Genomic DNA, 16068 nt, shown 5'->3' with positions numbered 1-16068 from the left:
GGCTTCCAACAAAGGCCACTTCCTTTGTTGCTGGGCTTTGACAAAGAACGTTGATGCTGCGCGATGATGTACAATGTGTACCTTTGATGCAACGAAATATCGCTTGTTCAAAACAATAGGCTTGCTGACCCGCAACCATTAAACAACTTTTCGTAGGAAGAAAAAACAGAATCGTGATGAAGAGTGGCAAATAGCAGGAACAAGGAGGAGTAGGATCGGATAGCAGCAGATGGCTGCACCTAAGAGCCCGGTAAAATTATAGGAAAAGAGTCGTAGGGTGGGGACGAAAAGGAAAGAAAAGGATGGAAACGAAGGCTCGGTGTCATCCGTCTTTGTCTGTGCGATAGACTGCAGCTCTATGTGTTGGGACACGGACGTGTTGATTGACATATGGTGCAGGGTAGGAAACAAGAAGGCGGAGCTTTCGGTGGCGGCTGCATGGGCAACAAAATAATAAAGATAAAAATAAAGCGTCTGTCACCATGGTACGCCACCCAGCTGTTTGCCAGTCTTTGGACGGTAGCCGTTTTTCTTCACCGTGTAGGCGCCACAACACAAGCAAGTGAGGGTAATCGGTGAGCGGGTGTGCAGCTGCAAATCCGCGGTGGAGGGGAAGGGCGAAGTGGGCAGTTGAAAAGGACAAAACGAATGTAAGAGAGTGACAGACGGTCAAACACGGGAAGGGAAATTGAGTTTTGGCTGCAGAAGCTGCAAGGCGCTGCAGGAACTTGACGCACTGCAGTCACCACAGGCACAAGAGGCCGTTGTTGTGCGTTGGTGAGGCGCCGTAGAGTGGAAGTATATAGACTTCCCGCTTTTGTGCTGAGCACCCTGCATGTACGTTTGGAGTTGTGTGGTAAGCGAGCTGTGCTTCGCTTTGTGTATATCTGCAAGAGACGTCGTCTTTGTTCTTGGTGCCGTGTTTGGTGCCGCTGACGCTCCTATCGCGTCGGGGCGGAAAACGGAAAGACTTTGTGGGAAGTGGTACCAAAAAGGGGGAAACACGGGACAGAAAGATTGTCAAATATGACCGATCTCTCTCCCGAAGGTAGTGGAAGCTGTCGGTTCTGCTTGCATGCAGTGTTCTTGGATACTCTGCATTGTCTCTGACGAAACCTGGAGATGAGAAAAGAAGAAGCAGGCCCGATTTTGCAGAATAGAAAATTAACCGCTGAAAATAAAACAAGACCAGGAATGCCCCAATACTTAATATTCTGGTCAAAAAGACACGGTTGGTGATGTTCACTGGTGGTGATATTTGTTCAGACGAGCTAGTCCCAGACAGGATGCTAACCTGTCTGACAATAGGAGTTTGGCGAGTCCGCTTTGAGGGAAGAGGGTATCATTCGAGGACTAATAGTTTAGAAAAGAGGCGGGGGGGGGGAATCTCCATGTGTCAGGAAATTCACACCTGGACCTCAAGTAAACGGAGATGGTGCCGGAAGACGTCTTGGCGGCATGGCAGGTATAGACAAGGATGGTGTACGACAAAAGGATGGTCAAGCAGGGTCGCGCCAGAAACAATAGGCAACATGCTCTGTGCTGAGTGGAGGCTGAGGTCTGGAGCAGAAGAAAAGAAAATTATAAGAGGAAAAAGATGTGCAGCTGAAAAACAGTTGGGGATAAGAGTTCAAATTCAAAGTCAAAGGGCAAGGTGCAAAGACTGGGACAGTGAGAAAAGAAAGCTTGGGCATATAAAAAAGAAATAATAGCAAATCTTAGAAACGGCGGGCAAGACCTGTCCAGCCGTGTAACGCACTTGGGATCCTTTGACATTTTGGAAGCGTAGAGCGATGCCAAGGGCACGAGACGAGTACCGCGGGTAACAAGGGCTTGCTCGACCCGAAGAGCGGGCTCGTCGAGGCGCCACTTGAGACGGCGACATCTCGTCCTGTCGTCCTGTCGTCCTGTCCTTTTCAAGCATTGTTAGCCCGGGACCTGAAATAGTGCCGGCGCATCGTCTTCCCCTCTCTTGTTTCCCCTCTCGTGTTGTTTTTCTTTCCGAATGCCAAGCACCTCCTCTCCTGCTCTCACCCACAAAAAATGGTAGTGGACCGAGCCGCATCACGTCCGTGCCACCTCAGGTTTGGCTTTCTTGGGCATGCCAGCATGGAGATGATTTGCGTCGCGTACAATGAAGTCTAAAAGAAAGCTGATGGATTGCCGGGTGATGATGAACAGGGGGTTCGAGATGGGTGAGGGGAATTGGCGCGGAGCAAGCCGGTAGTGGAGTACAGGTTTGACCAACATCTATCCCGGGCCAGACCATTCTGTGGCCAAGAGCCCAAGCACCAGACATTGTTCGACTCCAAATACGTCGTATATCGTCCTGACTTTGTCTTTGTTTCATGTGTGTCGAGAACAGAGCCCACAGCGATGGATCCGACCTTTGCAGCCACCTTGTGTGCGCCACGAGGATTTGGCCGGGGCTGAAGCGCAAGTTGACCCCGAGCGGGCGGGGGGAGGGGGGGGGGCAGCTCACATGCATGCCCGCCTTTGGTATGGAGCAAGAGTACGACGTACGATGTACGACGTACTCGACGGCTGGCAGAATATTTCCCCATTGCCGACCAGCGCCGACAATCTTTTCTTTCTTTAGGCACAGGTTGTCTAGCTCTTGTCGTGCCCGATGTGACGAAGCAAACAAGACACAAGGGTGACTCTCCAGCGGAAGAAAAACGTAAACAATTGAGCGATCCTGGGCGTTTGGTGCTGCTCATGCATGCATCGACAGGGCAGGTCTCCCCCACTTTTTCTTTTCCAGGCCCTCGCATTGTTTTCGGAGGATTGAGCATTGTCGTGTGTGTTGCTGCGTGAACAGTTTTCTATCCACAGCGCCGCGCCGTGGAGGTGAGTGTTCTCTTTGAGCAGCGTGCATATCGTACGTGCATATGCAGGCGAAAGCCCATGACCGTGGACGACGTCTTATTCGCCGTACCTCGTAAGTACCCTGACATTCCTTGTTCTGTCTCGTCGGCCTGGCCATGTGAGTGTGAGACCATGTACAGGGAGCGGTGGCTGGCGTGGGCTTAGTGTCTGCTTCGTACCGAGAAAACTCGCGTGCCAGGCTAAAGCCTAGCTGACAAGCTTGTCGACCAGCCTGAATAGGTTAAGCAAGGCATGGCTAGCGAAACCGAAGCGTGGGAGTGGCCGTGCTGAGAGACGGCCGATGTCGAAAAAGGGATGGGGCGTGAGGGGCGACTCGGGGGACATTTCAGGTGGAAACATGACAACAAGAAATGAATGATGTAAAAAGAGACGACAAGTCGAACGTGCCGATGATCGATGTGCGACCAGAATGTTATTGTCTGGACTTTGGAGTTCCGAGAAACAAAAATCACTGAACGGGAGGTGGGAGGTAGTGGTGGTGTGGTGTTGCAAGGACTGACATAAAGGCGGGTCGCACCTTCTTTCCTTGCAAATAAACTCCGCGTTCTAAAATGGGAATCAGCGAGACTCCACACAAAGTCCGCATTGTAGTAACACCTGGTAAGGAATACTCCTTACGCATGTTTCCTATGTTGCCTGGAGCGTTTCGTTTTGGACAGAGCAATTGCAGGAAATCAAAGGTAAAAGAAAAGAAGGAGCGATGTACCTGTGGAAGGGACAGTCAGGGAATGTGGACTTAAGTTCCTAATTCAAGGTCTGGAAAGAGCCGACGACGAGAGGCTTGCACAATAGGATTCCATGAAAAGAAAGAACGGTGTGCGAAAAATAGAGGAAGGAGCGAATGAACAAGGGTTGCGAAAAGGAACACACACAAACAATGTCCTTGACTCTGGGACGGCGCTATCCCACGCTGCGACAGCTGAGTTTGGGGGGGGGGGGGCCCAAGAGCGGCCATGTCGGTGAGCGTGTCCCTTTGAGCATACCGACAGTGTCCATGAAGTCTCATAAAGGAAATTGTAACGCGGTGTACAGAGCCGCCGTGTCGCATGCCGTGTGTGTCACACCACTCAAACGCCTGGCATCCCATCTGCAAGTACAACGGTCTGGGGCGAAGTATTTAAGTACCTTGCAATGTGCACTTACTCCATACTCAGTTTTGTATCTTGGCTATTTGTTCTCAAAGCGAAGCACTGGTCTTGTTTTTGCGCCGAACGTAAGACGCCCTTTTCGGGATGTACGCGTACTCCATATCTGTACACAGCTTGGGTTATCATCAGTAGCAGGCAATATTTGTGTACATCCATATTTCCTCCTGTACGTCGTACTCGGTAAACACAACGACACCCTTGTCACAAACCCCTGGTCAAACGGTGTTTTCAATAACAGCGATAATGCGACGTATCTTACATTCGATGCCTTGGGGTTATACCGCCATGCTACAGATGCACCCTCGCCGGAGACTGTCCACGAACGACCTAGTCTGAATCATCGTTCTGATTATTGACAAGGACTTGGACAAGAATCATAAATATCTGACATCAATATCAGTGTCCTCGTGCATGCGACGTACAATAGGCGTCAATATGGTGATCGTCGACGTAGCTTGCTCCCATACGTTGTACGACTTAATAAACTGCGAAGCTGTATTGCACACATATGGGCTTTCCAGTCTCGTATTCGTAAACATTAACTCATTTCATGAACTCCCGGGTCCCTAAACTAATGGTAGTCCACCACAATGTCATTAATCTCGAACTGAGCTGTAGTAAGAATCTGAAAATATACACTTGTGGGGGGGCGTGACGAGGCAACGCGAGAAGAGAAACGGGGATACACCAGGTCTCTTCTTCAAGGAGCCGGACTTGTGTAAATCAACGAATTCGATATACGTACAAGAAGATGTTCATCGTCTTCCCTTCAACATGCTGCAACCAGTAAGGTGCATGTTGCCAAGTGAGCAGAGCAACTTGCTTGCTACAGAGAGACCTGAAGGGCCTGTCCTTTGTTCCACTTGTCAGTGTAACGCTGCTAGCCCGCGGAGCCGGTTTGACGTGGCCTGGCCCTCTTCAGTAGGATCCACACAATAGAGACTCCCTGAATAATCTTTCCCATAGGGCAGCAATGTTATTTGGCTGTTAGGCACCTGGCCTGGCTTCCTCCACGCAGTGATACTAGCCCCTCCTGCTGCCAGCCCTGACCTTTAACATTGTATGTTGTAATACGCCCGTAGGGAGAGAGGCAAAATAGACGTTGCACTCAGGGCATGCGCCATACATCTCTTTCTGGAAGAATGCATGCATGTGTTGTATCAGTCTGTTACAACGAGCTAGATAGTCTCATTTGAACCTGTGACTCTTCTTTCCTCGCATGGAGCGTGCCTCGTCATTTGGTGGGGAAGAGGGGATAAGATGCTGACGAATTCCCCGAGAAAGACAACGAGAACCGAACGAAGTGTAGTAAGTGGGAAAAGCGGGCTCAGCGTGTTTTCGGGCCCGGCCGTTTCCCTCCCTAGATGACCATTGTCCTGGGCTGCCAGTTGACTTCGTAGAGTTGGCTGATAAAGTAGAATTCGTTTTCGTAGTCGTTTGTATCCAGGACCGCCTGCCACTTCGCTTCTGTCATATGTGTTAGCATTGCTTCTCAGGAAGTACCGTGATGAAGTTGCAACATAGATTAGTAATATGACCTACTCTGATCGATGGCATACATCCGGGTATGCCGTACTATCCCCATGGCACTTTGGTCGAGGTTGGCAAGGTTGCGTATGTCTTGTTCACGAGCAGTCTCGGTGAACGGAAAGGCACCTTTGTTGCAATAGTGGAAGTATGCAAGAAGCGTGATGGCTCCTATATCGATTAGTTCTCGTTCGTTATGGGGAAATTAATTGAGATGGTGATGCCGATAGACCTTACCCGTGTAGTACTGCTTAACCTTGTCCTCGCGTGCGAAGCGCCTCTGTTTCGATTCGGTCCGTAATTAGTTCCCTGTACTATGACCCTTGTCTGCTCCTATCAGTTGCGTGGTGGGAACAAACCTTCAGCCCGTGCTTCCTCGCATAGCTCGCATCGTGCTTAATAACAAGGGAAGCGTTGTGCAACAGCATGAATGTAACCAGGTATGTTGTAAACCAAGTATTGATCTTGTTGTTGTGGAACATATCTTGAAGAGCACCGAGGACGTCGTGTCTCAAGCTGTTTTGAATTTCGTGGATAAGAACGGAGTCGAGCTGCGCTCCCATGACGGGCGGAATCGGGATCTTTCCATGAGACGGACTCGTCTCGTCGAGTATGTTCATTGGCATACCAAGAGTTTCTTCGCCGACAATCTCGAAGGAACGTGTTGTTAAGCGCACTGTCATCCACAACTCCAGCGTCTTGGCGAGAAGCTTGTTCTCGTCTTCCGACAAGTGATTCTTTGCGTGAGTCAGCTTAACCGCGATCCAGTAGGTCGGCCAAAGCACCGAGTCCTTATGGTCCGCTAGGACTTTGCTGCAACATGCAACCAAACCTCTCTTGATGTAGGCGCTGTACTGCGGTGCAATAGCCTCGGGTTCGATGACAGCATATGGTGGAATCTGTACCGACCGCGTCTCCCCTTTGGGTGTCACCCAGGAACGCTCGAGACTGTCGCCGTCTTGCGGAACAAATTTGCGAACCCGAAGTTCGACAAACTCATTCGTGTAGCCTTCTGAGATGCGAAGAATCCTCACCTCGGACGAGGCCCAGTGACCAACATCATCAAGAACCGTATTCTCTTTCCAGCGAAGTGTCCACTCGTGGCCTTTTACCTGTGTCGTTTTGGAAAGGATCACATCAGTGACCTTCAATCGTAGACAAGGCAACCGCCACGTACGGCCCAGTGAGTTCTTACAGCCAAGACACACTCCCTTTGGATTGCCCTCTTCAGCATTGCACTTCACGATATTGTTAGTTTGCAAACTCTAATGGGGAAAACAAAAATTAAAAAAGGCTAATACTTACCCTAATACGCTGCATACGGCACCTTATGCAACAGCCATCCTTCCTCGTCTGTGCAGTTTTCTGGCGCTCAGTCTGGTCCTTGAATGGCCCACGTCTAGCAGCTGGTGGTCTTGGATGTCGTTGGATCGGCATATCAAAGGTAGATTCAGTCACACAGGGTGTCGTTGCAACATGGCTGCTGTCACGGCGGTGACTGTGGTGCTTAATGACAGTATTCAGCATGGGAGCTGTGTAGTGCGGAGCCGCATTATTCGGATATGGCACCACTGCAACTGATTGCGGCATACCAATTGTTGTCGAGGTCGAAGGCAGGGGTACTGCCAGAGGTGCTTGTTGTGCAGGAGCGATGTTGGACACATCAAACGGTACTGCTGCAGGTATCAAAATAGGCGATGGCATCGTATACTGTGTCTCCGCTGTGACTGTGAGTGGTCTCGGAGAGAAACGATTGCCAGCAGGCACTTCCCCAAGAAAGTTTTGAATCTGAGGCGCTGGAGCTGGGGCCATTGAAACAGAGAGTGTAGTCGGCGGGATGGAACTCAATTGAGCCACGTCACTGGCTTCCGGTTTTGAATAGCTATTTGGCGGTATTTGTTCGTTCGGGTAATACATGGTCTCAAAATGAGTATTTGGCTGTGTCTTCGCAAGCCGCGGGTCTTCCACAGGACCTGCTGAGGTCGTGAGTGTTGGCTGCATGGCCGGGTAGCTTTGCATGAATTGTGACGATTGCGTGTTGTCGTCCGACAGCCAATTTGCAGGCTGTGAAGGGAATCCATCGTTGAAAGCCAAGTTGGCTTGGCCCAGGTCGGTTGCCCTACTGACTCCTGCATACGATCCGTTCTCAACGTATTGTCTGGATTCAGGGAGGACTGATGGTGTAGCGGAGACCGTGGTCATAACCGCGTCGTATTCTAGGCAATTACTTTAGAAAGACACGCACGCATATAATGATAGCAAGTGCTGCAATGATGGAAAACTGAAAAACGCACCTAGAGGAGTTTCCGGACTTGTTGATGGCTGGCACGACGAGAGACTAACTAGGCAATCTGCGACGCCGGATGCAGTTGATCCAAGAAAGGAACCGCCATCTGTTAAGGGGAGAGAAAAGAATGGCCGCCGTTCTGACTCAGCCTGTCCCTGGGCTATCAGGTTCTGAGAAAGAGGAGCTTTCTCCAGGCCACGGCCAGGATGAGAAAATCGGTATTTGGGAGACATATTTAGAAAAGATATGTCAGCGCTGTGGCGTGCCCGTTTCTGATGAGATCGTGAAGTGTAGGTGGTCTCTATTAGTGTTTGAGGGGATGTGCCAAGAATGCGCCCTGCCCGTTCGAGGATGTATGAGTTGTACTGTATAGGGCTAAAGCATAGCAGCTCTTGCGGTGGGACCCCAATAATAGAGGCCGCCTGGTTGATGATGAGCCGTTGTTGTTCCGTCAACAGTGTGACTGACGCAGGATATGTAAGTTCCGAGTGGCTTAGAGAGCTGTAAGAATCGTCGCTAAAAGAGTGAGGCCGTCGCCTCTTGAGGGTCGATATGCCGTCCTGTGATTGTCAATAATGACTGTCTTTCGTTGCGATCGATCTGTGAGCTTGAGGAGAGGGCAGTGGAAGTATATGGAGTGAAGGTTGCAGAAAGGAAGAGCAAATGAAAGGACGGTGTGTGCTTAGAGAAAGATGGGTGGGTAGTATGCAAAATATGTTTGGAAGTGGAGGGGGCGAAGGAGGTATAATATATTGGGAGGATGTGCGTAGTAGGTTGGGAATGAGAGGATACACCTGAATATGGTGTTGTTGAGCTTTGATGAGGATGTCCTAAAGGCAAGATCGGTCGAGTGCCAGTGTGATGGGAACAGTGATGACTTATATCTTCTAGGGAGGTGTATTTATAAAGGACTTGAACAGGAGACAGATGCAGAAAGAATGTGAGTATCATTCACTTACCATAGTGGCATTGGACTCCGGAAGGGTGTGCAGGAATTAGGTGTCGATTGATATACTTCGTGGAATGACAAGCGGTGGAGAACCTCAGCACGAGAGCTGAGACGTTCAACCTCAACGAGAAGCAGAGAAAATAAAAAGAGCCAAGACGAGGCAGAGAGCACATAAAAGGGTGTAGGAGAATGCACAACCAGTGTTGCCTGGCGTGTAGCACAGCAGGACGGCAATACAAGGGGAGGGGGTATCAATGAACGCAATGACGTGGAGAATAAGCTGGAAACCAGAGCGGTTTTGGCAAACCCGACCCGGAGTTCTTCAGGCTGGACCCAACGGTCATCAAGACCGACGGGGAGATGGTAACGGAAGGGAGGAGGGTTGTAAGCCGACGAGAACGGAATATTGATAGAGACGTTGAAATACAAGGGACAAATGAAGATGTTGCAAAACAGAGGTGAGATGAACTAAGAGGGAGACAAAGTCAAGAAAACAAGAGGACAGAAACAAAGAAAGCAAAGGCGCAAAGTGATCAACTCAGACCTGTCCGCCGTGGCTGCAACGTCGACTTTGGGCCTCGTGATACCCTTGTCGTGGGCAGACTGGAGCTCGAGCCGTCTCACGTTCCGCCCCGGTCGGAATGCTCAACTTGACGTTGCTGGAAATGAGGACAGCCCCTTGGATGAGTGCAGAGAAGGAAGAGGTGTGTGTAAGTCAAATGGGGGAGTAAGTGGGGGACAATGGATGGGTGGAATCTGTATGCAGTATCAAAAGGGGGCTTGTTCTGAGGCAGGAGAGGGTGGCAATCCCACAAGTCTGAGGTCCCGGGGACTAGAGCCTGGGTCACTGGGGGAATTTGGACGACGGTCAAGAAACCTGGTGCAGAGACTGCGGCCGGGAGGCCGGGAAAAAAAGGAAAATATAATTGGCACAATGCGGCCTTGAATATGAGAAAAGTTGAACCCAGTCGATACGTTATCTCGAGTAGATTCGTACGTCTGTTACAGCCGCTTGAACGTAAATGAGGCGGTATCAATGCCTTCCAAGGCGATGGATGGCGTCTCTGGCGCCAAGATCTCTGTGGTTGTTGAATGAGCGTTATTCGTTCCGGCCTCGAGTCGCCGAAGTCGCGAGTAAGGAAGGTAAGGAGCGGCAGCAGGGTCGTTGGCCGGCTTGCTTCCACGACGCAACGTCGTTGTGCTTCACGACCCACTGCACAGCTCCCGGTGAGAGAGACCTTGACTGCACGGCCAGACCGGTAGGCGCGTCGCTGTACTGGTCACGAGATGCGCGCAACAATTCGTCGCGAGACACCCAGTCATCGGCGGAGGTCGAAGAGCAGCGGCGAAGGCACTGCGCTGTCGACGATACACGCTGGCGGGTCCAGAGGCGGACCGCTGCGTATATTTTGTTGAGCAGCTGGGATCGAAAGGCGAAAAGCGGCAATCAGAGTGCGACATCAAGCGACCAAAGTAAACGACAAAACATCATCGAGGCTGCTTGCTGAGCGGTCCGGCGACAAGAGGTTGATGGATGTTCTTTGCTTCTGACCGATGAGAGAGTCCCAGCAAAAAAGGGGTGTGCGGGAGCAGTGGACGGGGGTGTAGGAGGAGTGGCAGCGGCAGCGGCAACAAGGCGAGCAGAATGAATGCGAACAATAGCTGCACGGCGTACAGATCTCGGTGAAGAAAAGTGCAGACGGCGAAGATCGTGTAGGTACAAAAGGGGAGGTGAGAGAGTGAGTGCGAGGATATCCGTCGCGTTGGATGTGGCTGTGGTCCCTCTTTTGCCGTCAACAAAGCTCACCGGTTCGGGCGGGGGTGGAGGAGAGAAAGGCCGCTCGCTGAGGGAAGGCGCAATGGTGACTATTAAGATGGGGGATGCAGGAGCAAATGTACGAAGAGGCAGGGCAAGAAGGAGCGACGGGGGGAAGGGGGTGTATGATTATTCGATCAGGTGGGACGAGTGCGAAAAGATTGGCGAAAATTGAAACAGAAGAAAATGGAAGGGGAAGGCACTGGCGAGAAGAGAAAACATCCAAGAGTTCACGAGTGCGAAATACATCAGCGGAGAAGGGAAGGAACGAGGGGCAATTGTAGGAATGAAAATGAGTCGACAAGAAGGCCACAGAAAGTGCGAACAGACACTACCATGACGACCGCGCAAATAGGAAACTGCGACTCGCAAGATTGCTCGATAAGGGGGGGGGGGGGGGGATAGAACCGGCAAGAGAGGTCGAGAAGCCCAGACTGTCAGGGCTAGAAGCAAGATTCGTTCAATCGCGCACGACTGCAACCCTGCGCTCACCGCACAACAAGCAAAGAGAAGAGAAGAACAACCAGCGACAAGTCTGCCGTCTGTCACGTTTTCCGCACATGCATCGACTGGCGGTGCGTCCGGCAAGACATCGACACGCCAAGCAAAGAAACAGTTGCGCCAGATAAACTCCTCCTGACACAACTCAGGCTTTGCATCAACAGAAAACACAAGTTAGCTGCGTTGCAGAATGGCACGAAGCAACGCAGGGCTTCCCGCCATGTGCCCAATTGGCGATAGCGCGCGATAGGGTACCAAGTCGCGAAGAACAACGGGCGGGCTGTATGCACCACAAATTGCGCATGCTCAGTAGAGCCGCCAATAGGAGCAAATAGGGACTGTCGAACAATCCCTTCTATCCAGGCAATAACAGTAAGTACGAAGTACTCCGTATCTTATGTTGTATCTTACAAGGGCATTATGTCACTACCGGAGCAGGGGACTCTGGGAATGGGGAGGAGCCGAGACGAGGGGAGCCGACGAAGCACAGCGGTGAGGCACATGAAAGGGAGGACAAGGAGCACGCCAAAACTAAGACTCAATCAAGGACAACAGCATCGACCGGGAAGTGGAGGACCAATGCCAAGGTTGCACGCACTGCAGATGTCGGAAACCAGGGAACACAGACGAGACAGAGTAGGAAGTGCAAGCAAAGCGACCACGAGCTGTCAGTTCTCGGGTTTTTGTTCTTGGTTAGGAACGACAACAGATGGCAGGCTAACAAGACGAGGGCAGGTCAAACTGGCTGTGCCGACCGCAGGAAACGGAGGTCCCTCGGTTGCTTGGCCTTGTCCTCGCTTGCCACCTTTGTGTCCGACAAGATATTACCCACACCAAGAAGCGAGCGGAGTATATTCGGCGGTCCGGCAAACTAGAGTCAGGCCTCTCCCGCTTCCATATCTCCTGCAAGAGATCGCGAGCAATACAAACTGCAGATGTTCCCGGCCAAAAGACTTCTCATTTCGAGCTGGCACAAAACGAGAATCAAAAAGAAGCTGCATGGAATTCGGCAAAGTTTCCGTGGCACACACTAGCAACAAACTACCCCGTACTCGATGTGACACTAGTCCAGACAGCCCGTTCGTTTCGTTGCTAGTTGATGTTCCATGTACTAGCTAACGGCTGCTAGGACAGGCTCATTGGTTTTAGCTAACACCACGCACGCCGGACTGAGACAGGAGCTGTGCTCGTGCCTGTGTTCGTGCGAGCAAAATGTCGGACATATTTTCCAGTATTCGCGACGGCCTCGATGAGAAATGTTGTGCATCAACCTCGAAAGTCCTGATCTTCCCACGGCACTCGACAAACCCGCCGACCAGCCCCAGCGCTGTGACAGGGTTCGGCTGGGACAAACCAGGAACTCGGTCGTCAAGTCAATGGGCTTGCGTGAGGACACCAGTTCGGCAAACCAAAAAAAGCTTGCGTGTCCAATATTGCGAACTGGGCCTTGCATCGGCACTTCTTGGCAACTGAAAAGGGCCACCCATGATGTGAATCGTGTATACCAAGGAGGAAATGACTGCTGCGAAAGGATGGTGTGCGGATCGACCTCGACGCCCATGTGCAAAACGAAGCAGCCAACACTGCGTCGCGAGGGATCCATTTGGAAGTGGTCTCGCCTCTTTTCCATCCCGCGCGGAATGTGGAGATATCTCCGTGTGGACAATACAGAGAAGACCAGACTACATAGGAACGGAGAGATGCACGAAATGGGATTAAAGGGTGGAGCACTCCACGAGGGAACCCGGGTTTGTTAGCAGGAAGGGCCCAAAAGAGATGGTCACAGAAACCAAAAATGCGGCGGTCCGACAAACGAGTTGCCTAAAGAGATGAAGACAGAAATGGATTGGTGATGATAGGAAGGGCGGGCTCGGTTCCAAGGGCGAGGTGCCGACCGCGCCATTTGCTTCGAAAAAGCTTCCATCTGGCGTCGATGCATTGCTCATCTTTCGCGAATGCTCGCCACATACCTATTGTGGTGTGCCCGCGTCTCCCTGCCTGAGTCGTTTGGAGTCTGTCAAAAAAAGCAAAAGCGATCAAAGCGCCATCCTCTCCGCAAGGGTGGTGGGGACAGCCAGGGGAGGCGGACATCAAAGCACAAACACCCCACGCGTAATGATTTGGATTCTTTTTGTCCCACAACACTTGGACACACTTTCCAGCTCAACCCGCCACACCGTACGAGACAATACGCACTCCCACATCGGGCCGTCCAGCCCAGAACCCAGGGGTAGAAGCAGGCAGGCTAGCAAGACTCTGCTCAGCAATTCGACATGTCTTCGATATTGTGATTGGCTTCGACCCAACTGTCAAAGTCAGGTACCGACTGCGGCGTTTACATTAGTCGTCTCTTTAGCTTTTAACTCTACCTCCTACCTCGACGTACAGCGCGTCGCAAGAGCAGGTTTGCTTTGAATTAACCCAGAACCATCAGAAGGGACCGCCAACATTCTGGACGCCTTGACTTGGTTTGACAGGCTTGGCCCAATTTACAAGGATCTTCGCCGGCCTAGTGATCCTTTGGAGACCTTTTGATCTTTGTTGTCCCGTGTCTCTAACCAAAATCGGCCTAATGCGACCGTTGTGGGTGATCAACATCTGCTTTGCTATGGGCGACCAAATGCAACAAATGTACATTGCTTCACCAGACATCCTTTGCGCTCGGACACCAATTCAAACACGAACCAAGGTTCACGTTGCGTGACCAGGTCTCTTTTGAGGGCCTACATTGGCAGGTGAGCAAAATTCGAGTTGCAGTGAGAAATTACTCTGAACGCCAAGCATCGTACGATTGGCTCTCCTGTACAATACGAATAGGTCTACCTCTTGATCTCGGGGTGCGGAGAAGAGAAGAGAGTCGGTGATCACAACGCACTGCACAAACACGAGCCACTGGAGGAGCCCTCTGGTACCTCGTAAGCATTTCTGGCCGCACCTGTTAGCTAAATCCGGCACTATGGTCTCGCCCCAAGAAGCGATATCCCAGCAAATATCAACATCAAGGGGCAGGAGCACGGCACAAATGCGGCCGACCCTCAAGTCCTACTTTTTCTGGCCCGGACACGTGTGTCGGGAGTACATCAAGGGACTCTCGACGGGTTAGCTAAAGACCGGTCCAGGGTCTGAAGGCTTAAGCCGGCAAGACTACGGTGCATTTCCCAGCAAGATAGCGGGAACCAAGAAGTACCTTGTCACGGTCGGATTAACTGGTGAGACTTTGATGGCGAACTGAAGCGCTCGCATGCAAAGCTTTCACCACAAAAGCGGTGGAGACCATTCATGCAACGGATGGCGAATATCGAATGAGTGGCCAATGTGACATTCTCCATCGACAAAAGCCTAGCACGTGGGCTTCTCAGGCCACGGATAAAATCGACAAAAGATCGGCAAGATAAGAATGACAAAAGAAAGCACAAATATGACCAATTTGGCCGATCGCGAGATCAGCCTTCACTAAATGAAGTCTTAGCTGTCCTCGGCCCCTCATTACGAAGATGGCCAACGGGACGAGGCGTGCTCATATTTGATCAAAACAAACCGGTAAGTTAATGCAAGCAGTATTCGAGCATGGGGCCAACCCTGCGGCTCGTTAGCGAAAATGCCAAGATCAAGGCTCTCACGAGCACATCCAGACACAGAAGAAAGGAACCAAAGTCGATATGTGGTGGGAGGCTGAGTAAAGGTAAGGTAAACATCAATGACAAGGCCGTTATCGAAAGCGGCCACCAAGCTCCTCTTCATCTCGCCTTTGCCCACATCATCATACAGCATCCCATTTCTCTCCCCACACGATACATATTGGGTCCAGAACATAAGTTATCCGGCTCACTCGCACGCACCAGCAACAGCTTCGAGTTGTGTGCCAGCAGGCTCAAGCCTTTGTTGGTACCTAAGTGATCAGTCTTCCCGGTTGTTTGATTTTCTGGTTCATGAATTACACTGCATACGCAACGTATGTCAGACACATGTGCAGCACACACGACTACCCGGGCATTCATCAGACCACTGGATATGCATAAAAACACACCATTCACAATCCAATGCCGTTTTTGGGCCCCTCTCGACTCCTATGCCTACGCTTAAACCACCCGATGGAGTAGTACGACTCCTCACCGCGATAATGCAGCTAAGGCACTCCGACTTTGTTTTCTCCTGTTCCTGGCGCCAAAGCAGTGTGAGAAACAGCAGAGTGGACAATAGGAGGGAGACAAATCCATACACGACGAGAAAAATGAACAACCGGGGTTGTGCTGTCCCTCCGAACTCGTCCTCGTCCACCCCTCAGTGCCACCTGACGCATTTCCACGCGGAGGAGAGTATCTGTGCTGCGCCTAGGATGGCCAAACACTTGTCCGGCTTACCCACGGACCAAAACACCTCTCACACTGCCCGTCATGATCATTTGGCTGGATACTGTGGGGCCTGACCGTTTCTACCTCCACCTCGGGCCCTGTCATCGGCACAGCAAGTAATATGAGATGCAGAGGGATCTACCAAAACCCAAAAATCTTGATGTATTGCGCTTGGAAAGTTGCAATGGGATGAATCAGTCTGGTCCTGTCGTCCATTTTTTTGGAGGACATTTCCAGTTTCTGGACAAATGGAATACAGAGTGCGAAATAAAGGCCTAAAAGGAACGTCGTAGAGACCGCCCACGTCGGTAAGCGTTAGGAGTCCCAGGAACAACCCCTTCGCTGCTTGGTGAGGCTGAATGCAATGTGACTGTCAACCGCTCCGTAGACTTTCTTAACAACTATGTAATTACCCCCCATTTGTCAACTTTCGTCCTCAGCAACGATCTCGGACTTTTGCCCAAGGAGAGGGGGTCTCTGGTTTTACGCCAGGTTGACTTTGCGTTGTTTTTTATTTCCACGCGAGGTTGACAATAAGGCAGGGTCATAACAAAACCAAACCCAGCATCAAAGGTTGCAAACTCGTATTGCTAATACGA

The 16068-nt window shown here is 51.2% G+C and overlaps 1 protein-coding gene across 1 annotated transcript; it reads right to left on the bottom strand.

The window, feature by feature from the left end:
• Positions 1-5397: 5397 nt before the first annotated feature.
• On the bottom strand, positions 5398-8084 carry SPSK_08533 (uncharacterized protein; the record flags this gene model as incomplete). Its single annotated transcript, XM_016735126.1, has 6 exons — positions 5398-5504; positions 5580-5735; positions 5802-5844; positions 5924-6802; positions 6870-7780; positions 7859-8084. 6 exons carry the CDS (start codon positions 8082-8084, stop codon positions 5398-5400), a joined length of 2322 nt encoding a protein of 773 aa, XP_016587150.1.
• Positions 8085-16068: the final 7984 nt, after the last annotated feature.

The sequence above is a fragment of the Sporothrix schenckii genome, assembly GCF_000961545.1.
Source record: "Sporothrix schenckii 1099-18 chromosome Unknown Cont44, whole genome shotgun sequence".
NCBI lineage: Eukaryota > Fungi > Ascomycota > Sordariomycetes > Ophiostomatales > Ophiostomataceae > Sporothrix > Sporothrix schenckii.
This window is presented reverse-complemented; position numbering and strand designations above follow the sequence as displayed.